The sequence below is a fragment of the Drosophila subpulchrella genome, chromosome 2L, assembly GCF_014743375.2.
Source record: "Drosophila subpulchrella strain 33 F10 #4 breed RU33 chromosome 2L, RU_Dsub_v1.1 Primary Assembly, whole genome shotgun sequence".
NCBI classification, from domain to species: Eukaryota; Metazoa; Arthropoda; class Insecta; order Diptera; family Drosophilidae; genus Drosophila; species Drosophila subpulchrella.
In genome coordinates this window covers 22451978-22477357 of record NC_050610.1, presented here as the reverse complement: position 1 = coordinate 22477357, position 25380 = coordinate 22451978, and the positions used below count along the sequence as shown (strand labels likewise).

General features: G+C 37.6%; 1 protein-coding gene across 3 annotated transcripts; it reads left to right on the top strand.

Annotated features, from left to right (window-relative positions):
• LOC119546395 (polypeptide N-acetylgalactosaminyltransferase 5) lies at positions 1-24169 on the top strand. 3 transcript variants are annotated; one of them, XM_037852638.1, is made up of 11 exons: positions 1-135; positions 660-681; positions 17609-18360; positions 18671-19017; positions 19076-19242; positions 19360-19678; positions 19734-19911; positions 20175-20355; positions 23081-23220; positions 23283-23516; positions 23575-24169. In XM_037852638.1, the coding sequence occupies exons 3-11, from the start codon at positions 18181-18183 to the stop codon at positions 23719-23721; spliced, it is 1893 nt and encodes a 630-aa protein (XP_037708566.1). In that variant the 5' UTR covers positions 1-135; positions 660-681; positions 17609-18180; the 3' UTR covers positions 23722-24169. The 3 variants fall into 3 exon arrangements, with proteins under 3 accessions (XP_037708566.1, XP_037708567.1, XP_037708568.1); XM_037852639.1 differs by lacking the exon at positions 20175-20355 and adding an exon at positions 21741-21921 and having other exon boundaries at positions 6-135; XM_037852640.1 differs by lacking the exon at positions 660-681 and having other exon boundaries at positions 120-135.
• Positions 24170-25380: the final 1211 nt, after the last annotated feature.

Below are 25380 nucleotides of genomic sequence, written 5' to 3'. Positions count from 1 at the left end.
AAAAATTTTTGTTTCCATTTAGCACTGCAGTGTTGGCGGCGTGTTGGCAGAAACTTTTTGCTACGAGTGGAGGCTATGTCGCGTCGCGCACGAATTAATTATTAATCAAAAGAATTTAAGTGTGCTGGTGCAAGTGTGAGTAGTATTATTTTCGGGATAAAAAATCAAATCAAATCGAGGAAATCAACAGCAGATGCATACGTGTGCACTTGATACGCACACACACAGCACACACACACACACGCGCGTACGCAACAGAGAGTTGTAGTTGTAGTAGTTAAAAGTGCAGCAGGCGCGGTCCACAATATACGCGTTTATATACATACATATATCAGTAATTCGGACATACGGACGTGTAAATAAACCGGGTCGCCCACAATTTAGGGGCGGTACTACGCCCTCCGCCGGAATTGGAATCGGAATCGCGGCAAACGTGTTCAATTTCCGAATCTCCCCTCGCTCTCTCACTCCATCTCTCTCTCTCTCGCGGTGCGTGCGGCTGTGTGTGTTAGTTAGTGAGCGGCCTGCCGTGTGTGTGTGTGTCTGTTTTTGTTGGTCACTTTAATTCGCCACATACACACACTCCAAAAAACAAAAAAAAATCGCGTTAATCCAGCAGCGTTTTTGTTGTTCTCTCCTTTCATCCTTACATCCGGCAGCTTCCAGAGATTTTCCCTTTGGGTAAGCGATTTCCAACGAGACTTTTCATTTGTTTTCCCCATGCACTCATGCACTTATTGGACTCTTAATCACAGTGCGTTCGTGAACTTGATTCTGATTGGAGGTCGAGCCAATTAAACCGGTTCGTGTAAATACAATCCGCGGAAGATGCCTCTTCTCGTTTTTCTGGCTAAATGCAGTTTTCCTGCCTAATACTAGTTACTTTTTTGAGTTGGAGGGGTATATTCTATATAGTACTTGCCGGTTCTGATCTTATAAGTGTATTCCTTATCGGGATCAACAGTTGAGTTTATAGAGCCATGATTTTTTTAATCTCAGGAATTCCAGAATTTTTATGTTAGTTCACGACCCGATAAATCTTTAATCTTTGAAAAAAAACCGAAAATATAAAATTTTATTTTTAAAGAAAGTTATTTGTTTTTATAATCTCTTCAACTGAAACTATTCTATAGCTATTTCCTGATAGCTTTTCCTATACCCTCTTAATTAAATTACCCTCTTTATTAAATTATAAACAGTTCAACAGTATGCAAATCTGGAATAAATTTCTAGAAATACTTTTACCAAACATCTTCATAGAATTTTATTTTTTTGTTAAACCCATTACATCTAAAAATGTAATATCTATTCAAATACAGCTGTAATTAGTGGATATCTGCTAGTCGAGGTACTACCTAAACCTTGTTTTCATGTTTTTCCTTGGTTTTTCTTGCTTTTATCTCGTGGCATTGCAAATGCATTTCTTTTTATCAGCCGCACTGTGGAACCGACTGCATTAAGGTCGCCGCTTTCCACCTGCAATTAATGCCCAGAGCTAATGACAATGGGCCACGTACTTATCGGCCGCACTGTAATGATGATAGTGACCACCGGATCGGCGGGGAATAATGCCTCACTTGGGTCGTGACTTTTCGTTGGGTATGGAGCCAATGGCAATGCGACACACAAAGAGGAAACACTGATTGTGGGAAAGATTTCGCTGAAACATTTCCGACAGATTGCTTAAAATGTTATTGGGTGATTTTTTCGGTCGAATTCTTAAAGTATTACTCATTTGGCTTGGCTACACAACTTTCAAAATGTCGCTAAAAGTAAAACTGAACGTTGTAGTGTTCATTTGATAAGCAAATGGGCAAAAATTATATTTCCATCTAGATATAACGAATTATGAACTTCTTTAAAAATAATAGAACTGATAAAGATAAGTAACCCGTATAGTTTTCTGGGAAGACTTACCGTCATAAATATGTATCTTTGTACAAGTTACTGGGAATTATTGTTCTCGGTTCAATTGCTTAATTAGCTACCCTTATCTACAAAATAACTTAATCATTTGGCGCATAAACCAAAGAGAGAATTTCAGGAAACTAGGCCATATTTATATTTCAACTATTATATCGCCTAGCCCTATTTGAATTCATTTAATTAATATGATAACATAACTAGTTTTATCAGCAAAATAAGCTGCTTCTCATGTTACAGTTTTAGTTTTAAGCTTTCGATTAGCTGGAAGACCCTGAAGTCTTTTGGCTACCGTTCCGCTTGGAGAACAATGATCCACCTTGCACTTTGCTAATTAGCCACGCCCACTGTTGGCCCACCTGCCCCCCATGACATGGCAAACTGACCTCGGCCTCTGCAGCAGTTGTTGTGTGCAAATGAAGCTATAAAACTGGCCCATGCCACCAATAAACGAAAACTTTTTTGCTGGCCATTGGCCACTCTTAATGGCCTAGAGATCATCTCCCCGTGCTCTTGTGGGCCACCTCCTTCTCATCCCCGGTTTTCCCCAGTTTGGAGCACCATGTTATCCATCCCCCTGCTCCCTCATCCCTCCTCCCTCTCCATAAATTCGAGTCTTAGAGGAGAAAGCCATCAACGCTCCGTAAATTCCCCCGAGCAAACACAACAACTACGAGTACATTTACCTACACACCTGCAACTACAGTTATGGCTGGCAGCGTACAAAGAAGAAGCTGCAGATAGATATAGATGCTGTACAAGAAAAGATTTCCCCGTGGTAAAGCGGGTTTTGGTCTATCGTAATTGTCTAGGATGAAGCTGGGGTTTTATAGCACTGTCATGCGGTTTTTGTTGGGTTTTCTTTGGTCCAGAGGCGGACAGTAAGAAGTGATAAAGCTGGCCCCAGATGATGGGGCTAGATGACAAAACGTTGTGGTCTTAAACACTGTTTCCTGCTCGCGATCGAGTTTTCGATGAATGGTATTAGTCTGCGTGCCTTGAGTTCTATTTATAGGCTAGATATCTGGGTTAAAGAACTGTCTACTCTAAGAAGTTGTTAATTGAAAAACTTTTTCTAAAGGTAACTAGCGGGTTCTTGATGTTCGATCAGAAAATCTCTTTTAAAATAAAGTAACTTCATCTGTTACACGTTCTTTATAATGTTCATGAGTTATTTTTTAACTTTATTAAGTCTTTATCATTTACCTTAGAGTGTGCCAGAGCTCTATTAGGTAACTTTGGCATTCATTTTTTCCCTGGTCACTTTCTCGTTAAAAAAAACACGTTGGCTGTAGAGCAAAATATTGCCATTGCCGTTGTCATCTTTTATGGTCGGTCTGTTGCAGTTGCCTGCTGCCACTCGTGGCAAAATGAAGACAACTCATCCCGGGTTTTAGCCCCTTGCCATCCGCCAACCTCCCATATAAACCCTCTTTGCTTTTTCGAGCTTGATTGAGTGCAGCAAGTGTCCATCGGGGGCAGTAAACATGGGATGCTCCGTAACTGCACAGGAAAAAACTAAGATCATTTGGGAACCCGCTTTATAAAGAGGAAATATGAAAAGTTATACTTGTTGGATGTTTTGCCTCCTTAAATGTTTGGTATTAAAACCAAGATCTTTTTTGAACTGATATAATAAAATAATTTTTGAAATATACCTATAACATTTGTTCATGCTTCTAATAAAGTTCTGATGTGGCTAGAACTATGATCGTCTAGGAACTGGAATTATAAAGAGAAAATATTAAATATAAAGCATGTATATTTCGATGAAAGTAAGAGATCATCTTTGATCTAAGATCATCTTTGTATTTAATATGATAAATGAATTCATATAAACATTATAAAGTATTGTAATAGGTTTTTGATGAGAATAAAACTAAGATAATTATAATACTAAAAAAAAAAGTGGAACTTACCATTTTCAATCATTTTTTCTTGGTTATTTAGTGGTAAATCCCATACCAACTCCCATTACTAATGAAACCGTCTTAGAAAGCACAAATATTTCTCTCTGTACCGCAAACTGGTGACACTCAGTGGCCAAGTGCTCAGCCGGCGGCATCTCGCTTTTCACATTATTAAACGTTAATGAGTTTTTAAGACTTGTTTGCGCATGTGGGCGATGCAATGCGACGCGATGCTATGATGGCGATGGCGATGGCTATGGCGATGGTGATAGTAAAGAAGATGGAGTGCTCTAGAGCTGGAGTTGCAGCCTTGAAATTGCAATTGGCCGTCATGGCCAAAAACAGTCGAAATGGGGTGGGGGAAGCGAAAATGGGTAGAAAACACACCAACAGCAGTTGCAAAACCAACAAGAGTTGGGGCCAACTGGAGCTACAATTACAAGCATCATTGGCCTTATTTCTTTTGTTTTTTTTTTCTGAGACTTGTTTTTCGAGCTGCTGTTTCGAATGTCACAAGGTACACATTAAAAGAAGAAAAACCCCAGCTGACGTAGCTGACTTGGTATATTTGCACAGCTTTCGCACTCCACCACCTGACTCCCCCGCTTTTTTTTTCTACCCTCCATCTCTGGAATTTTGAACACCTTTTCTGCTCTTTTAGTTGCGCTTTTATGGGCTTCCGAAAATGATTACGCGGCATTTAACACCAGAAACGGAATCTATTCCGCAAAAGTAGCACTTTTATTTCTATTTTTGGCACTTAAGCCGACTAAAAAATGTTTATAAGCCGGAGGTCGACGAGAAATTCTTTTTGTTATCGCTATTTCTCTACTTGAGACGCCTTTTAAAAGGTATGAATTACATTTTTAGTGCTGGAAAAGGAGGAGAAGCAGTAGAAAATGGGGTTATTTGAACAGGAATTCTTTGTATTTCACCTTTTCTTTAAAACATATTTTCCCTCAAATAAGAGCAGCTTATGGGTGCATGAACAAATCTTTATGAAACCATTGAATACAATACTTTTTACCTCCCTCATTTGTTTTTCCCATTTCTTTACAATTTGTGTTTAATTTTTGTTTGTTCTCCCATGAGTTGGCATTTTTCCCTTTGGTTTTTTCTCTTTTCATTCTCCTTAAATTGTTGTCTAATGAAAATGCCTTGATTATTTATGAGCATAAATTAAAAATTAACAGTACGCCGCACACTGCACCCACACAGGCGCAATTCAATTATGTTGCATATATTTCATATTGCAATAGCAGCGGAAATTTATGAGCCATGCCCCCAGGGTCGAACTTGACAAAGCCCAACCGAAACCCGGACCCGAACTCAGACCCAATCCCAAACCCAAGCCCAAACCCCGCTGAAAACCCAACCGAATCGTACTGGAGCGAACCAACCAGCCAAGCAGCACCGCCAGTAATGCCAAATTAAAACAACGGTGGGCTATGAAAACTGTCCAGTTTCTATTTTCACCACATAATTGGTTTATTATCTAGTGATGACGTTAGATATAATATAAGTTGATTGAAATTTAACCATCCAATGCCTCTTAGTTAGGCTTAAAAAACTTAATTGCTAGTTTTTATAAAGGTCTACTAAAATAAGTCATTTTATAATCATTTAATAACAAACTAACTTGTAAACTTGTAAACGAAAATCAAAAAAAAAATTTCAAAGAAAAAAATTTTTTTTTTTAATGCCTTTTAAATTAAAATCATTTTATTATCATTAAATAAATAAGTGAACATTTTCTATCAATCCAAATTTTTTGCATACTAAAATATAAAGACTGCTTTAAAAAGAAATCCCTAAAATAACTTTTATAAGCATTGTTTATTGATGTCCCAAATTTAAATAAATATCTATTTCATCTTATGAAAACAATCTGTATAAAAAACTGACTGAAAATCAAGAACTATAGTATGTAAACTTACCAGATTTGTGGTTGCCCGCCAAGTGCGATGGGTTCTAACGGATCCCCGACCTCTGGGAATAACCAGATTGGTCCGGAAAATAGCCAGGTTAACAACGCTGAGCAACCAAACCCGCCAGCAACAATAGCTGCATTAACAACAAAGGTCCAATGCAGCAGCCAGCACAGCATATTTACCAAGGTTGGCAACGCAGCTCCGCTGGGTGCAATGCAAAATAGTGGGAGGACGGGTGGGTTTGTTACTGGGCTGGCGGGATGGTGGCCCCATAAATTTTGATCAACTATTAGTGCATGAAAAGTAGCCGGAAAGAATGTTCTGTTATCTAAGGCACTCGCATTCGGGGGAATGGAATAGAATAGAATAGCGATAGCGCAGCATGTACAACATTGAAATAACATTTACCTAACATAATTTAGCACTCCACCAATTCGATAATTTCAAATTCACGTGTTGGCCCCAAACAAAAAGTCACCTCATCTAGCTAATTACTTTGGTTAAGCATCATCGAACGGTTACGCAAGGTACTTTAATTAGTCCAATGGCACTTGCTTTCCCCCTGTTTGATGTTGCCAATCAATTTGTGCTGGGAAGGGAACCCAATACCATTTGCATAACAGATAAGCTGACATTCGTAACATCCAATGATGAACAGAAGAGGGTGGTACAATGCAGCCTCTCTTTATAACTCGTCCGGGAAATTAATCACTTGCCGGTTTTAAAAACAATTTGCATTGAAAGTCTCGAACGAGCGGTAAATAAAAGCATCTGCCAAAAATGTAAATACTTTCCAAAGAAATTAAATACTTAATCTCCTGGTTTCAGGTTATAAATATTATTGAAATATCGCTCGCATTTATAAGCTGCTTTTATAGCATTCAGTTTGTCTGTTTTTCCCCCTGCCCAAAAAGTATTGTTGGGTAAATACTTGCCAAATAACTTTATTATTTGCGTAGATTTGCTGAGAAACTTTTAGAAGAGTTTTCTTCTCTTTTTCCCACACCCCAAATAAGTTTAAAACCCCCAAACAGCTTTGAGCTTGATGAATTCGAAATATGTTTGTCACAATTGATAGTGATAAATCTGAAAATGTTCTGTGGCTAACAAGTTTCAATCTCCTCATGCAAACACACATAAATACTATACATTGTTAAATATTCTCTCTATAACTAAAATTTAAAATCTCTTGTGTGAATTGAAATTTAAATCTGCAGATGTTTCCCCATTATAATCACAATGCGCTACGATGACTCAGAAATTCTTTGGCATAGTGTCGAGGGTCTGGCACTTTGCATTAGTTTGTTGTGGCGGCGCCCGGCTGAAGATTATGAGGTTGTGTAAGCCTCCGTTTCCAAACAGCTAAAGAAAAAAAAATAAAAAATCCAAGAGAGGAGAAATAAGCAAATGTGTGCCATAGAAATTTGTATTCCATTGTCATGGACACGCATCACATGAAAACGAGGAGCCAAATGGAAATGGGGGAATAAAGTCCGGCAGTCACTCATATGTTTTAACAGCTAGGGTCAAGATAATAGTACTAAAGGAAGGTTAAGACAAACAAAAAAAATTTTTTGTAAGTAGTTCATAGTAATTTTTACGAATTTATACGATCTTATCTGTTTTTTACTGTTTAAAGGTTTGGTTACAACTATAGGTGAATGTTTGTAGGGCTTTATAAGTCAAATACCTAGAACATGAGGGTTATAAAATAATACAAAAAATGTACTACACCCAAATATTGTAAAAAAGTAACTGATAATAAGATAATAGTTCAAAGTAATTTGTATGAATTTTCACGTTCTTATCTGTTGTTTACCGTTTAAGAGTTAGGTTACAACTATAGGTGAATGTTTGTAGGGCTTTATTAGTCTAATATCTTGCAAATGAGGGTTATAAAATAATAAAGAAATGTACTACACCCAAATATTGTAAAAAAGTATCTGAAAATAAAAACATAAAAAAATAGGTAGCTAATTTTATGGCCCCCATTGTAGATATATGCGGCTGTGGGGAGACAATTGTCCCCTATATGAGTCTGAAAATCGAGAGGAGAGTGCAATAAAAGTAGGACAGTGGGGAAAAAATAAGGAATCGGTGGAGAAATGAGGGGGCACAGCCTGCTGGCAAGGAAGACGATTAAGTCAAGGCAATAATAAGGAAATAACATTTTAATGGGACAAAGAGAAGAGATTGTATGGGTGTGTAAGAATGGGAAGGAAGTAGTCCGCCGAAAAGAAAGAGGGGATAGTAGGGTGTGCCGGTGGTTCGAAAAACCGCAAACAGTCGAATCACGTCCACGCCCCCTTTTTATTCCCGCCCCCCCGTGGCATCTCTCCTACTTCCGAGTTCGTTCATGCGTGATTGGTTTTTGTGATAAGAGTGGGTATTGGGTCTTTTATTCGAAAACCCACTGACCTGGTTTGATTTGATTTGGTACAACTAGTTTAGCTGATTGAATTGAATTTGTGAAGTTGAAATATAAACGAATTTGAAGCGTGCTATTCTGAAAATTCATTTATATCATGTTTAAACCTAAAAAATAAAAAAAAATTTTCTTTTTTATGACATTTTTTTTTAGCAATATGAAGATATTAAACAAGTACCGTTGATAGCTTTTTGTCTCTCTAAATTTAGTTCACATTGCAGCTGTAAACCATCGCTTGCAAACAAAGCATCCGAATATTCAAATTTTCCAAAACAGTAATTATAATCCCATTTAATTAAGTCAACCTTTCTCAATGCATAATTGCCTTAATCGCATAAACGAAGCTGCTGGGCATAATTAGAGGCAGAACAAAGCGAAACAAAAGCAAATTAATGATGCGGGTAGGGAGAAAGGTGGGGGCTTCCGAGGGTCCGAGTTCAAGCCCACCCAATGATGGTCCAAATAGAATAACCATTGTGCCAAATGTCAAACCTCGAAAAACTTTTCGTTTGTTCCACTTATTTGTCTGCCCTTTATGCGCAGGGTTCCTTTTTGTTCTTATTTTTTTTTTATTTTACCCGCCTCGTTTTCGTGCAAAGTTTTACAAATTGCAGGAAAGTGGTATAACAAAAAAAAAACAAAGTTTGTTTTAAATAAAAAACGCGGCAGAAAAAGAACTTGAGCACTGTAAATGAGCAATTGCTATGCAAACGCTGGGTCGCTTAGCATATTTCTGCTTTCTAAACGCCCCCACCTCTTACTTATCCTCTTCTGCTACATTTAACACAGCGGAATCTTTTTTTCTCCCCAATACTACTTTCCTTTCTTGTCGATACACAGAACATTTTTATATTCTATAAAAATTGGTTGTTAAATATATATCAGCGTTCATTGTCTTGTAAGGCAAACTCATTAAATCTATAATATACATTAAAAGTAAATATATAATATTATTGAACTATTAGTTGAATTTGACCCAACCAATCGAATTGTCAATTTTACCAGCGAAATACAACGAAAAATAAACACACCTTACCATTTTATGGTAGTTTAACAATTAAATAGTAACCAAAGCAACAATAAAATACACTTGACATTTTTTAATAGTTGGGAACATATTTTTATTGTTACGTAACTATCTTTACTGGTCAATTCTACCCATAATATTTTTTTTTTTGTATGTATCAAGTTTACTATCAATTTTTCCCTGTGTACACATGCCGAACATTAAGCTCCGGTTCTCTGTCCTCCTCTATTGCCCATTTTTTCTCTCTTTCTATTTACTTTTAATTAAAATGCGAGTCATGAATTTTTTCTTTCTTGTGCCAAAAGATTCCAGGAGAAGAAAAGACACAAAAATTAGCGCAAAATCCGCTTTATGAGTCTGGAACCGTTGATGGTTGCCAATGATAATGATGATGATAATATGTCCCCCTATCCAGATACATTATTCAGTTGTCAATTTTCGTATTTCGACACATTTCTCTTCGTTTGGTGACAGGTTTTCCCCTCCTATTTTCTCGGCTTTCCTCTCGAAAATTCCCATTTAATTCGTTGTCATTTATTTTCTCTATGTTCGTCGGAAAAATCTCATCTTCAAAGCAATTTTTATGGCTTTGTCGATTTATGTTGATTGATGCCTGCCACGGTGCAATCAAATGAATTACTTTTGTGTTTTCAAAATGTATTTACTTAACTCGGCTTGCGTTTATTTGGTTAATTAACTAGGTTAACTTTAAATTGTATAAAGCTCACATTACCGCTGCAAACAAATAATGTATTTAAGCAGCTGCATAAGAGGAATTTTTTTTGCTAAGCACACACCATTATTTAAATTGAAATATGTGTGCCAAATGTTAAAAACCTGTTGTGGTTCACTTAGTTAGGAACGGTTCCCCAGACGATACCCTTTGTCGCACCCCTTTGGGGACTCTGTTAATTGCTATCCCCATATCTCTAAGCGCGGCTGGATTTTATCGGTAAGAACAGTAGAGCTTATTTAGCTTTAACCAAAAATAACTTAATATCTTTAAGTTGATTTGAATGATAGGAGTTCAATAAACTTTAGTAATGTTAAATCTATTAAAGATATCAGTATAATATAATAAAAACTAATGATAATAATCTTGCAAAAATGTGAGTTCAAACAATTCCAAGAACTTGTTTTTATATTTACTTAGAAAGGTACGAAACTGATAACTAGGAAGAGTTCTGATATGATCATAATAGTTTTCTTCATAAGTCTTAGTTGTAATAATTCCAAGAACTTGCTTTTATAATGACTCATAAGGTATGAAACTGTTTTAAAGAGTATTGATTCTTCATAACTCTTAGTTTTAGTATTTGCAATTACTTGCTTATATGTATATCGACAAAGGGAAGTAAGAAACTAACATCTTAAAGGAATTCTGATATTATTATAATAATCTTCTTCACAACTCGACTGAGGGAAGTAGTAGGCTGATAACTATAGATAATTCTGATAACAATAATGTTCTCCATAACTCTTAGTTCTGATAATTCCCAGAACTGTCTGATATATCGTCATAGCAAAGTACGACTGCGTTAAAAACAAGGTCTGGTGAGGGGGGAAATTAGCATTTTATTAGCTGAAATTGCGAGGCGTTGTCATCGTCGCTGACGACGACGTCTTAGTTCATTAACCTGCCGGACTGACTTGGCATCGCATTTGTTTTTATGACTCCAAAAGCCGACTGGTCTGTGGATTGTGGAACCCGTTCGTTTGTGTGTGGGGCGTATTTATAGCGCTAATTTGTATCATTTCATTCCCGGGCTTACCGGCTGCTCTGCATGCCAACATGGAACCGAAAGAAATTTTATTTGTGTGCAATATAAATTACGCGCCTTTCACATCAGGCAGTCGGAGGAGTTCCAGAGCTCCCGAACTCGAAACCCCCGACATTTCTGGCAGTTGGCCACAGATCATTAAAGTGCCCGAGTGCAGGGCCCCCGGACACCTACAACAAGTATTATCCACCGAGAAACCAGGAAAAAAAGAAAACAGTCTTGAAATTTATGGGAACTTTTTTATTTCAGTACGGCGCGACTTGTTGTTGAAGTGTGCGCCGCCAAACGAGTGTTCTTAATTATACCCAATATTTTCAGGGCCCAACTTTAAGTAGGATGATTTATAGATGGGGCGCATGCTGGGGCATTCAGATGATGAATTTATGTGTGGAATCTGTTTTGTTTTTTGAGGTGTGCAAAATATTGTCTGGAAGTCAAGTGGTAGCGGTTTCATTTAATGTCTGCCTATTAGTCAACGTGTTATTTGCAGGTTAATTTAGGTAGGTTTCCCCAAATTTTTTTAATTTTCAAGAGGTTTTTATAATTTTCTACTCCATCTCGATCTGAAAGCACTATATTAGTGACCGTTTATATATTATATATTTAAATTCGGTTTTTAACATAGAAAAGGTTAGGAACTGTAGAGCTAAAAACCTACGGTTAGTTTAACAGGCGGTCGAGAAAACGGTCATAAGAATAATATTAAATCTTAAGTAAAACATGTTTACCTTATAAATGAAAAGTGAAACCCACATCTGATATTTCGTTAAGATTTCCCACAACAAATTTCATTTTATGTGTGAACAATTACAAATTGGTCCCATGTTGAATCTAAACTGTTTGCAAACGTACGAAAATCGCGTCGAAATGGGAGCCCACTTAAAACCAGTCCGTCGTCAAATGGTCATCAGCGGGTCAGCAAACTACTCTCTTAATTGTACAATTTCATTAATTGCATTTAATTGCCTACGTTTTCCAAATTGTTTTCACTGTGCTCTTGTGCGCCTTTTGTTTTTATTTTCCTGTTACTGGTTTGCTTGCCGTTTTTATTTTGCACTCTTAATTGCATTTTGTGTTACAATTTCATTTTGTAAGCGTTGTCACAATAGTGGTTGCCCTCGTTTATTGGCTTTGCTGCTCTTTTTGATTGTTTTTTATTTTTTGTCACCGCCGGGACGTGACCTTTGTCAACAACATTCATTAATAAATTACTACGAATTGATTGACAACATGCACAGATTGCACCCCGACCACTAATTTAAATTTAAAATAACTTGGTGGATTTATTTGAAAAAGTCAGTAAAACCCAGGGAAAAAGGGTAAACAGCTCAAAAACATTTGATGCATTTTTAGGGAGATGTACTATGGGATTGTCATCAGTTTTTAAAAAATTCAATCACTTTAAATGTAAGCCAGTGTCATTTGGCCATAACTAATAAATAAATTGTTGCGCTTGGCTGGCAGTACCTTGTATCTTCGTGTACACGTCACTTTCAAACAGTTTCGATCTGTTAACATTATGCAGCTATCTCCGCCTCACATCGCTTCCGCCTCGTGTTTGAGAACTTCTTGTAAAAGCTGACACAGATTTTCATCAAATTAATTGCTGTGCGCTTTTTTGAGTGCGCGCCACACACTCAACAAGCGTGCTAAGTGTTCTGGGGCACAAGTGCAGTTGAAACGCGCTTACAAGCTCATCTACAGTGCCTGCCAAGAAATTGTACAAATATTAACTATTTTTCTTTGAACAAGATTGCTGCCTTGCAGATAGGGTTCCAAGGAAATACTTATAAAAATTACATTTATGTATCGATAGAGATGGTCTTCTTTTATAACGATGTGAAATAATGATATTGTGTTTATTGAAGTACTAAAAGGTATGGTATGTTCCTATACAAAAGAACATTTATACAAAGATATGAAAAGTACTTACTTTATCTTTAAAAAAAACTATAGAGCATATCGAATTTGTGTTTCTTTATAAGAACTAATGATATATGATCATATATCATTATATATCATATAAAACAAGGCTTAATATATTAGGTTACGTTTATATTTAACTATTAGGTTTCTACTTTTCAATTTAGTATATAAAGTATATATTTTTCTAAATTATATTAAAGAATATGACTGATATTGTTAAGAAATTTGGACCTTTTATAATCCATTTCTAAAAACATAGTTATAACACAGTTATAAGAACTCAGCATCGTAAAGTGCAAAGTTTTCACAAATTAAAAACGCCTTAAAGGGCCAGAAGTTTTGCAAATTTCCGAGCAACTACTGTACATTGGAGGGGCCTGCCACGCCCCTCGGTGCCCCGCCTCCGGCCACCTTATCAGTGGCAATAAACAGCGCAGCTTGAAAAGCTTTCAGCGGGCGCCATCCTCATCGCCACCACCCACTCTTTGGGCCCTTGTAAAAAATGTTAGCTTCCGCTTTGTGGCCCCGGCCAAGATAGAATCCAAAGAGGCCAAGAAGAAAGGAGAAAGGGATGGGGGCTCTTCTCTTTTACTGACACTGGAATATTTCAATTTATGGCAGTTTGACACTTTTTCAATGTTACGTGCTGTGAATTTTTGCGCACTGCTGAGCTCGTTCCGCGCTCTATTTTAATTAAAATCCCGGAAAATTAAATTACGACAAAAAAATTAGAGCTGGCGCAGTGCAGCAGTATAAAGTAATAGGCGAAGCTTGAATTCCTATCTTCGGAGCGGCCACCCACGTATTGAAAACCCGAGGAGACTGAAATCAGCGCTCAAGTTCACAGAAGTCGGCGGCAATTGAAGTCGATTGTCGTACATAAATCATCAATTGCTGTCGGCACTGCGACTGAACATTATTGAGTCAAGAGTTTCCATCAAATTACTGCTGAGAACTGTGGAACTTCAATAAGCAATAATTGCTGTTTATTGATTTTAAGAGCAGGCGTTTCAAATAGTTTTTTATACTTCATCAACAAGGAAAACTACCCATTGAATTGGTGATTTTACCCATTAAATAGTCACGTCAAAGATAGGTTTACTAAAAAAATAGTATAACTCAACCCGTCGATTTCAGTCAAATAACTATGTTTTGTGGTAATCCAATCCATAAAATATAAAGTGATTTTACGTGAGCTTAACTATTTTTAATAGGTGATAGCTATAAATAAATATACCTATTACAATAACAAACTACATTCATCACGCGAACAGAACTGGGTAAATAGTAGTTAAACTATTAAATAGTAATCAAGCAAAAACAAATGCATATACAACAATATTAAATAGTAAATCACAATGCTTTTATAGTTAAAGAACTTATTTTTGACCAAAAAATTTTTTTGTGTGTAAGAAGTTTTCAAACCAATCAAATAAAACCAGCTATCTAATAATTAAAACAACCAGACCAATAACCCAAAACCTTTTTAGCCCTGTCATGTCTAAACTACCAAATTTCTATCAGACTTCTTAAATAGGAATACAACTAGTTTTGGAAAGTTTATAGCCCACAATATGTCAAGGATTAATTACCTTATTGCCTGTCACACAAAGTGAGAAAATACTGTAGTTGTGTTTTGCCGTTCAGCTCTAGTTGATTTCCCCCTGACTATTTATCATCCTCTTGTTGTCTCAATTGCTCTTTGACTAGCATTATAATTAAATTATAATGTAGATTCAATAAATATGGTTATCGGATGGTAATTCAATTAATTCTTGAGCAACGAGTGCTATTATCTGTGATTAATTCTCATTGGAATTTAACTCTTATTTTTTGCCACCCTCCGCAATTTATGAAAAATAATTGTTTGCTTTCGTTGCTGTTTTCAGCAGTTAAACTGATTACCTGTCAATTAGCAGTTCACAAAGCGTGACGTCGACAGCTCAATCCCACTCCATATATAGGTAGGTAGATGCTATGGACCCCCAACCATGGCGACTCCCATGATATGTGGGGTATAATTGAATTTCAACATTTTACCAAACCAATTATGCTCTTTTCAAGCAGAACTCTGAAATTGTAAAATGTATTCATTTGACATAATTGTAATTGAATTGTCTATAGTGGAATATGCAAGCAAATGAATGGCGGCAGCATAAACAGCTGTGAAACGGAGCTGTTTCAATTTGATTAATTTTAATGCAACGAAAACAGAAAGTCCCTTTGACAGGTGGCTAAAGATGGTTTTTCAATACCCTACCATCATGGTAGTTAGTTATTTCAAACTTTGTTTTGGGTCAGCTTTCAAAACACGTAATAAATTGTAGAAGTTTTTACTTTTCCACGGTTCCATTTATCCAATATGAATAGATATCACATTGAGTTTTCATAAAGTTTTCAGGGCATTGACAGCTTCATGAGATGGCATTTCAATTTTTTCGCTTGTGGAAATCTGTCCTGAATTATTAATCATTTAAAATGCACTCGCATTGCTGACCTTTTTTTCAACGAGCGTGGTTTTTAATTTAACCTTTTAGCGGAACCCTGTCAAGAAAACGCCTGTATAATTATAAAAACTGGAATTTATATTTCACATTTCCTTGTTATCAAATTTATTATTGATGGCCCGACATGGCTGAAAGGGCTCTCCAGCGAGCGCCACTGAAGTTTGCCTCTTTTGGGGTCTTGCACATGCAACTGCATATTTAAGCAGAGTGTTGCCACTGCCTCGCAATCCCAATCCCAGCTCAAAATCCAACCCCGAACCCACCCACTTCTGCATCTGCATCACCATCTGGCCCCCAGGCAGCCTTGCCAAGTGTGTATGTTCGTAACGTGATGTCGGATGGATGGTGGGAAACTGGTTTTTCCGACTACGATCTCCCAGACCCGTAGTCTTGTCTAGTTTGCCGCTCAACGAGGTTGACGTCGCATGCCTTATGAATGATTCAAAGGCACGTTATGTGTGCAAAAAATGGAAGATGCAAAAACTACAGTGAATAGAGCATCGAAGTTTTATATACTCTAAAGGATGGGGGATCCTTTACTTGCGTTTAAAGTTCTAACTATAAATGAAATCATTAGGATTGTTTGTGTAACTTATAAAGCAGTCATATAACTGTTATGTGATATATACTTTTTAATGTATGGTCTTTGAAATTGATCAAAACTTAAGCCTATGCGATGAAAATAGAAAATACGCAATCCATAAAACATTTTTACGAATTGTAAACACTAGTACTGGCAATTCCTAACGATGTGATGAAAAATACTTATTATAAGCCCATGCTCGGGATTAACTCTATCTCAAGAAAGTGAAGAAAAGATTATATAGATATAAGATTTTTGGTATTTTGAGACTTTCTAAGTACTACCAACAACTTTTTAAAAATCCTATACAATCAAAAAACATTTGTTACAATCTTTGGAATTACCTATCCAAGTGTTCTGACGAGAAGTTATAATAGCAAGATTAATAAAATAAGCTAAAGCAGTATATGGATATCGAAAAACTTAGAATTGATAATCTCTTCTTAAGTGATAAAATACATCTAAAAATGTGAAATACCCCTTAAGAGGGTATGATATAAGCCAGAAAAGCCCCAGCAGAATACCGTTAAGAGTTGTTGCGCTTTTGGCCAGTACTGCCGTTACCTCTCTGCCTCTCTGTCACTCCTAGCTCTCCATCTCCCTCCCTCCCGACAGCTTGTTTGGCATGAGTTGTTGCTGGAACTGATGCTGCTTGTCTTGCCGTTGTTTTTCTCTGCGACTATGACCTTTGTCAATGGAATTTTTGGCCAAAACGGCATTTGGAGAGAAGAAAAAAACAGTTGTTTCTCTTTTTTTCCGCTTATATACTCGCCTTTGGCATTTGGTGTGCAAAGCGCTAGAGATTCCGCGGTGGGAGCCACAGAAAAAGCCGAGATTCAAGCCGGAAAAGAGGTATTGGAAGTTAAGCTTTGATGCGATTTATCGATGCAGAGGTTTCGCCATTTGCATGCAAAATGTTTGCCTTATTTTCTCATCTGGAATCAAACAGGGGGCCAAAACAAAAATATCAATAAAAATCAAATTTATCAAGCTGCTTGCTTCATCTCAAATTCCATTTCCTGTTTGGTTCTCACAAATATTGCAATTCTTTCTAGGAAAATCCTTTGATATTCCTTTTTAGGCAAAGAAATAAATATTATATCTTGTAGTTCGTTTTGTATTTGACTGAAAAATTAACACATAACGTGGAGTTGAGTACTCACGTTAGTTAACGAGTTAATGTTAGCTTTTTCCCAGGTATACGTCAATCACTACGACTTATCTTAGAGCTACCAAAAGAAATATTAACTCATCTTCAATGATAAACAGAGATTACTGAAATTAATATGATCTCATAGGAGGATGATTAGTTACTTATATCGACCCTAATTGCAAACATAGTATGCGCCTGATTAAATTGGTAATAAATAGCTCAACAAATAACAGGCGAAACGAATACACAACACCAATATAAATTGACCTCATTATCTCTATATCTATTTGGTAACAAAAAGCGATTATTTGATTATTGGCGTATAAAAATAAATCACGCCAGCGGAATGAAATCATAACATTCGTTTTTTCTACCGCTATTCATTACAGCAAAGTGATTTATCATGATGTTTATTGTTTTCTTTTCCTCTCTTTTCCAGTTTAATAATAACGAAGGTCGCAGTTTTTCAAAAACAAATCAGAGGGAACTGTTGAATATATCTGGAATTGGTCCGGGAATGAGTTTTCCGAGGCGAAACTGGACCTGGAATTCGAAGTCACCAAGGACTTCTGATCTTTTTTAAAAGGATGCTGCAATAGAAACTCTGGAAACCGAAGTCAAAGGTCAAACCTAAGGCTAGCATGAGCGAGAGTGCAAGGGAGACACATAGACAGACAGCTAGAGAGAGGGAGACGAGACGAGAGGAGCTCCCATATGTGCCAACAACAATTGCAACAAAAATAACAACATTTCACGCTTGAGGGAGCGATAAAAGTCTGATAACGATTGATAAACCACAACAGCAACAACACAATACAGCTACAGTTTTAAACATAAGAAAACCCAATCCCTACATCAACATATCGTCGTCTAAAAGCTAAAACAGGGTACTAAACCAAGATATTAGTTCCACATCATCAAAATACAATCCCGTATCGCCAAAACTCCGCAGTTAACCCCCAGGACTATAGCCTAGGCACCAACGATAGTTAACAGAGATTAGAAACAATCATGACTTTCTCGACCTTCACACGCAAAATGCGCGGGCGCATGCGCTCCAATACCTGCCGGATCGTCCTGCTCACCTCGCTCGTCTGGGTGATCTTCGACTTTGTCCTCATCGCCCGCTACTCGGATTGCATTGGCAAGGATGGATGGCGCTGCAAGAGATCCGGGGAGTACGACGTGGAGGTGGGTGTTATCCTAACAATTCTAGAAGTATACATAATGTATTATCGCTATAAAACAGTGGTCGCCACACACACAGTGTACAGTTTACTGTGTGTGTTAGCAGAGCGGCGGCAGATAAAAGTTCGTATCCCATGGGCCGTCCACGCTGCTGCTGCTGCTGACCACTGTTTAAAATAGTGTACGAACGTACTACTTCATTTATATAAAATAATCCATTGGTTATCAATGGTTACTAAACTAATACAATACCAATAAATAAGAATAAATCTCCAAACTATTTATAAATATCTTCAAATCTTCCTATCCCTAGTTACCCAATGCCGAACGCCTGGTGGACGACAATCAGCTGGTAGATGATAATGAGATCAATACGGAGAAATCCCTAGATGGTGAGTCGGGTGGAGCTCTCATCATGGGTCAGGGCTTTGCGTCGGGCGGCATTTCCATGACCTATCCCAGCGTGGTGCTAAAGAAGTGGTTCCTCGCGCCCTCCGTCCAGGAGGCCAAGGGCAAACCGGGCGAGATGGGCAAGCCGGTGAAAATACCCGCTGACATGAAGGATCTCATGAAGGAGAAGTTCAAGGAGAACCAGTTCAATCTGTTGGCCAGTGACATGATCTCGTTGAATCGCTCGCTGACCGATGTGCGGCACGAAGGGTGAGGCTTTGATCCTTGAAAAGGTTTTGAACTGGTTTTCATACTATCCCCTTTGTAGTTGCCGTCGCAAACACTATGCCTCCAAGCTGCCCACCACTTCCATTGTGATAGTTTTCCATAATGAGGCCTGGACAACCCTGCTGCGAACCGTTTGGAGTGTTATCAATCGGTCGCCGCGTGCCCTGCTCAAGGAAATCATTTTGGTGGACGATGCCAGCGAAAGGGGTGAGTTAGGGGATATACAAAAATTAACTGGGATACCATAATGCGACCTCCTGGTAGATTTTCATCAAGAGGGTTATTACTAATAAGACTAATCTTATGTTATTATTTACTTTACAGACTTCCTGGGCAAGCAGTTGGAGGAGTATGTAGCCAAGCTCCCGGTAAAGACGTTTGTCCTGCGTACAGAGAAGCGATCCGGATTGATTCGGGCACGTCTCCTGGGAGCTGAGCATGTAAGTGGCGAGGTAATCACCTTCCTGGATGCCCATTGTGAGTGCACGGAGGGATGGCTGGAGCCGCTGCTGGCGCGGATTGTGCAGAATCGTCGAACGGTTGTGTGCCCCATCATTGATGTGATTTCCGATGAGACATTCGAGTACATCACGGCCTCGGATTCCACGTGGGGTGGTTTCAACTGGAAGCTCAACTTCAGATGGTGAGTAAAGCGGGGTAATCCTTTAAAAGTACCTCTTTAATCCTCTTTTTGCTAGGTACCGAGTGCCGTCGCGAGAAATGGCGCGCAGGAATAACGATAGGACTGCCCCATTGCGCACACCGACAATGGCCGGTGGTCTGTTCTCCATCGATAAGGATTACTTCTATGAGATTGGTTCCTACGACGAGGGCATGGACATCTGGGGCGGCGAGAATCTGGAGATGTCGTTCCGTGTAAGGCAATATCAAAGCATTTTCCAGATAGCTTTTCCCCGTTTCTCTTTTGTTTTGTTTCAACTTTTTTTCCTTAGCTGCCAAGCCAAGCCGCAAAACAAATTCAGGCCTTGCATTAAATTAAGATTTCCTTTTTTTTGTTTGTTTTATTATTGAAGCATTATTTAATTTAAGACTTTAAATTTGACCTAAAACAACGATACAAATTTATTTCTACTCACGAACACAAACCATTACAACCAATCATCGATGATAACCCGCAGATTTGGCAGTGCGGAGGCATTTTAGAAATAATACCCTGCTCCCACGTGGGTCACGTGTTCCGTGACAAATCGCCGTACACCTTCCCCGGCGGCGTGGCCAAAATTGTGCTCCACAATGCGGCCCGGGTGGCCGAAGTTTGGCTGGACGAGTGGCGTGATTTCTATTATTCGATGAGCACAGGTTCGCAAAAACAACAAACCAACCAACAACTACAACAATCAATCAACAAATTAAACAGTCAAATAACATTCCTACAACCACAAGTCGATTTTAAATTGCGTGCATCTAACTCCTAACTTTAAGAATTACTCGTTTTCTATTTGTAATTGGCTTCGAAACGCTAACAGACAGAAACCAATAACAAGAACACACTTTTCGAATAAGGTTCCCCTCACTAAAACACTAACACACAACATTAAATCAAGCTGATATGTTTTTTGAGCATAAAACTAATCTATAGCCAATGATTTCGTGTAACCACCTACTATATAAACATACCATACCCAAAAAAAAAAATACTATTTATAATTAGCTATCCTTAAATATGCCATGTTAATCAGAGAGCTCCCGAATCGATGGCCGAACACATCAACTTTCTTTCTTATAACCGCACTGGCATACCCTAATTAGTATGTTCCTCTTATGATTTCCACATATAAATGAAATTCTTCTCGATGTTCTTTCAATTCTTCTCAGTTTCTCAGTTCTCTTATGCTCATGCTCATGCTCTCTCTCATGACTGTCCATCAAACGATCAAGCTCAGCTAACTAAGAAATAATATCATGCTCCCCGAAACTTAACACTAATGTTGAATACTTCATATGCATAGGTATTAACGTATCCAGTTATAATCCAGTTATCCAGTAATAACGAGTTGAAACCCTAAGCTAAACGTAACTTACATACACCTAACTTGTTGCTTATTAATTATGCTTTAAGTATCCGAACAATTGGTAATTAATTTAATACCTCGTTTATTACCCTAAGTTGTAACTAATATTTAATCTTTAGTTGAATTTTTTTTGTGTTCTGGTTGCCTTGAGGGTTGGGTGTGGTTTGATAAGCACTTTGGAGGAGATTCATAAGTACTAAGTTAAAATATTTATCTCGATTATTATGAACATTTCAGCAAAGGCAATTATAATCAAAGAAAGCCTATACAAATTTCCCTACTAATGGCAATATTTAAATATATTTTCCCCCTTCCTTCGAACAAAGTGCTTATAATCCCTCAAATAACATAATACCGACCTTTAGGGGCCGCTCCTTCTCGTTTTTCTCTGGATAATCCACAATTCAAAAGTAATTTTCCCTGAAATTAAAAATAAAGGTTTTAGGGCCGGGAGTACAGAAAGCTAGGCTTGGCTAAAACCGCTCTATAACAACAGCTTTCTATATATTATATATCTTTGTGTATATCTTTCTCGTCCACTCTTTGACCACCAAAATGCTCGATTGTACTGCTCGATTGTCAAAATAACAACCAACCACACACACACATCCAAATCCCCAATGAAAACCCGATACCAAATATGCCAAAACCGCCGCGAATTCCAAAAACCAGGTGTGGATGTGCGGTGGTGTTTTAGAGATCGCCCCCTGCTCCCGTGTGGGTCACGTGTTCCGCAAGTCTACGCCGTACACCTTCCCCGGCGGCACCACGGAGATAGTCAATCACAATAATGCCCGTCTGGTCGAGGTTTGGCTGGACGACTGGAAAGAGTTCTACTACAGTTTTTATCCAGGTTAACAAACTACAAAAAAAAATAAAAAACAAACCAAAAAATAATATATTGAAAACCAACAAAACAAAACCCACAACAGAATGCTCCTCCACTTTCTCTCTCATGCTCACGTTCTTTTCTCCACCCTCTAATTTCTATTGTCTGTCCTCTTAAATAGTGTTTTGTTCCGTAAATATATCTCTGCATTCATAAACTACAATATTTATCCCGAGCAAGCAGCACGCCCTGCATTATGCAATGTCTATATACACACATATAATAAATATTTATATCAATATTTATGATTTATGGCATGGCCGTGACCGAAATCCAATCCACAAAAAACCCAACTACAACAAAAAAAAAAATAGCAACCCACCGATCAATCAACTGAATCCAACCACGAAATATTTTTCTTTCTTCACCTTTTTATCTTTGACTTGCAAAAAAGTTTTTGTTTTATTGGTTCCCCCGATACCCATTTGTTTTTCTCTGTGTTTTTTGTGCCATTTCTTAGTTCCGTTCTGGTCTTGTTTCTACCACCCCCACCCAAAAATCTCACACACCTGCCGTCTTTTGTCTTTGTCCCCAAGCGTCCCCATTTTCCACCCCAAATAATTTATAATTTTGGGTAGAAATAATCACAGAAAAGGTTTAAAGATGTTTAAATTTAGTGGGAGTGGTTATTATGAACTTATTTATAAAGGTCCCCTACCTTGGAGCCCAGTTTTTAAATATTTTATAGATAACTGCAAATAATAAAGCTCAATGTACTTTTATATTGGTAATGGATTTTTGTTTTAGCCTTATTTATTAAAATACCAAGCTGCGTATATCATATAATATATGTTTTATGTATCAGACGCTTGTAAATAACATAATTGGTAATGCTTGCTAACTTTAAAGGCATAAATATTCCGGTATTAGCATGGTTTTGGTATATTAAAAACTTTTGTGGTATCATATGTAGCATTGATCTTCCATTACCTGCACAGATTCTTTTGTAATTATACTCGATCACAAAAGCATTTTTAACTTGCCTTTCTAACAACACATACACCCTAGATCTTAATACACAAAACACTCGCCAGCATATATGTTTTATTTTAAAATAACCGAATATTCTGATTAACCTATGTATTTTATTTACTATTCTTTACCTTTTGTGAAATAACTTTAGGAGCTCGCAAAGCTTCCGCGGGCGATGTTAGCGATCGTAAAGCTCTGCGTGATCGCCTCAAGTGCAAGAGTTTCCGCTGGTATTTGGAGAACGTTTACCCCGAGAGCCTAATGCCTTTGGATTATTACTATCTTGGAGAGGTAAGAGTCTTAGAATAGAATTAAGGGTGGTTATATTTTACTAATGTTTATTCTATCAATAGATCCGCAATGCGGAAACGGAAACCTGCCTGGACACGATGGGCAGGAAGTACAACGAGAAGGTGGGCATTAGCTATTGCCATGGACTGGGCGGAAACCAGGTGTTCGCCTACACCAAGCGACAGCAGATCATGTCCGACGATCTGTGCCTAGACGCATCCAGCTCGAATGGACCCGTCAACATGGTGCGATGCCACAATATGGGCGGCAATCAGGAGTGGGTCTACGATGCGGAGGTGAGACTATTACATTTCTTTTTAAAGAAAACTTATTAATGCTTCATATATTTCACAGGAGAAATGGATTCGCCACACGAATACTGGGCAGTGCTTACAGCGCGCCACTCGGGACGATGCCAACACGCCGCTGCTGCGACCCTGCAGCTACGGAAAGGGCCAGCAGTGGCTGATGGAGTCCAAGTTCAAGTGGCAGGCTCACTAGCTGGATGAGGCACCGGCTCGCCACCCGACTACAACTAAACTCAACGGATCCTACTAACTATACTGAGAACTTCCAATTTATGTTTAATCCCCCCTGCTCTGGCTCTTGTTTTTGACGTTACCTTGTAGCCTAAGTTTATTCAGATCCTAAGTTCTCTCTATGCAAAAGTATCTCTCTCTGTGTGCGTGAATGTGTTTGCCGCCGAAGAATTCTTCTGGCGGCAGGATGTCTTCCCAAAAAAAAAAACTAGATGCGCGTGTGTGAGTGCGTGAGAGTCAATACTAAAATTTAGATTATCTGTTTACATGATATGCATGTATATGTGTTTATATAGGCAGGCAGTTCTACGATTTATCTAGGTATACGTAATTGTAAAGTAAATTTACATTAGCTTCGACCAAGTACCAATAAATTGGCATTTAACTGACGTTTTGTGCTTCACAGAATATAATTTCAAAAGTACATAAATTGAACCCAAGCAAATGCAGGCCAAGCAATTGCCACAAGTGTGTCATAGCAGAACATAATATAACCTATATATACGATGATGAAGAAGGTTCTAATCCCTCCTCACCGAAAACCCAAGCACACACGACATTCCTAGCTAGAATTGTACTGGAGAAAATCTAAGGTTAACTCTTGTTTTTTTTTGTTTTTAAACTATGTCACTTTATGGGTTGTTCCTTCCGTGCACCTTTCCCCTTTTTAGGCTATAAAATTATCAGAGAATCTGTTGCTTTGTACCAAAATAACGCGCTCTTCATATCACAAATGGAAATTACACGAAAATGCTTCTAAACCATAATCATTATACAATGGAAAAAATATGAAAATCTCTAAAAATTGCACGCATATCATAAATACAGTGTAAAAATAATTATAAACTACATTCACAAGAGAACTAAATGAAAACAATGTAAATACGATTAATGTAGCTATTAAAAATATACATTTAAATAAAATATTTATGTAGTACCTATATGATATACACATATGCGAAGCAAGCAAAAACTGTACTATAAATTGCATTTAGTTTTAGGTTTAACGTTAAGTTCTAAATTAAATTTAGATTTAGTCAAACTTTGGCATAACATCAACAATAGCTATCGACTAAATATTGCTCAAAATTGAAGAATCTTACTCTCTCAGCTATTGTGTAAATATTTCGAAAAGTATTCCAATCAAAAGAACGAAGCATAACCTGACTTAAAAAGGAAATTCCACAGACCCTTGACAACAGCAAACCGATAAGACACAGGCCAAGTAAAACTTTTTAGCTAAATTTATTTTTAAAAACGATTATATGGAGAACCCATAGTTATAGAGAAACGATATATACATATGGCAAAATAGCAACTATTTTAACTGGTGACGGTGCAATTTTTAATTAACATTTAAAATAACAAGAACAGGAAAACGAATCCAATCAAGCAACAAACACAGGCAGGTCAAGACCCTATCCCGGCAACAATCCTATATAATTAGTGTTTATGTATGTTGTGTAACCGGTTTATATGGCCTACCGCAACATTATAGCTGCCTATATGTTTTAAATTGTTGATTTATATATTTAGCTAAATATAGGTTTCCCATTTCTCAATTGTAAAATCTCTCAAACACAAATCGAAAGAATAATAGAATGATAACGCAAAACTGAAT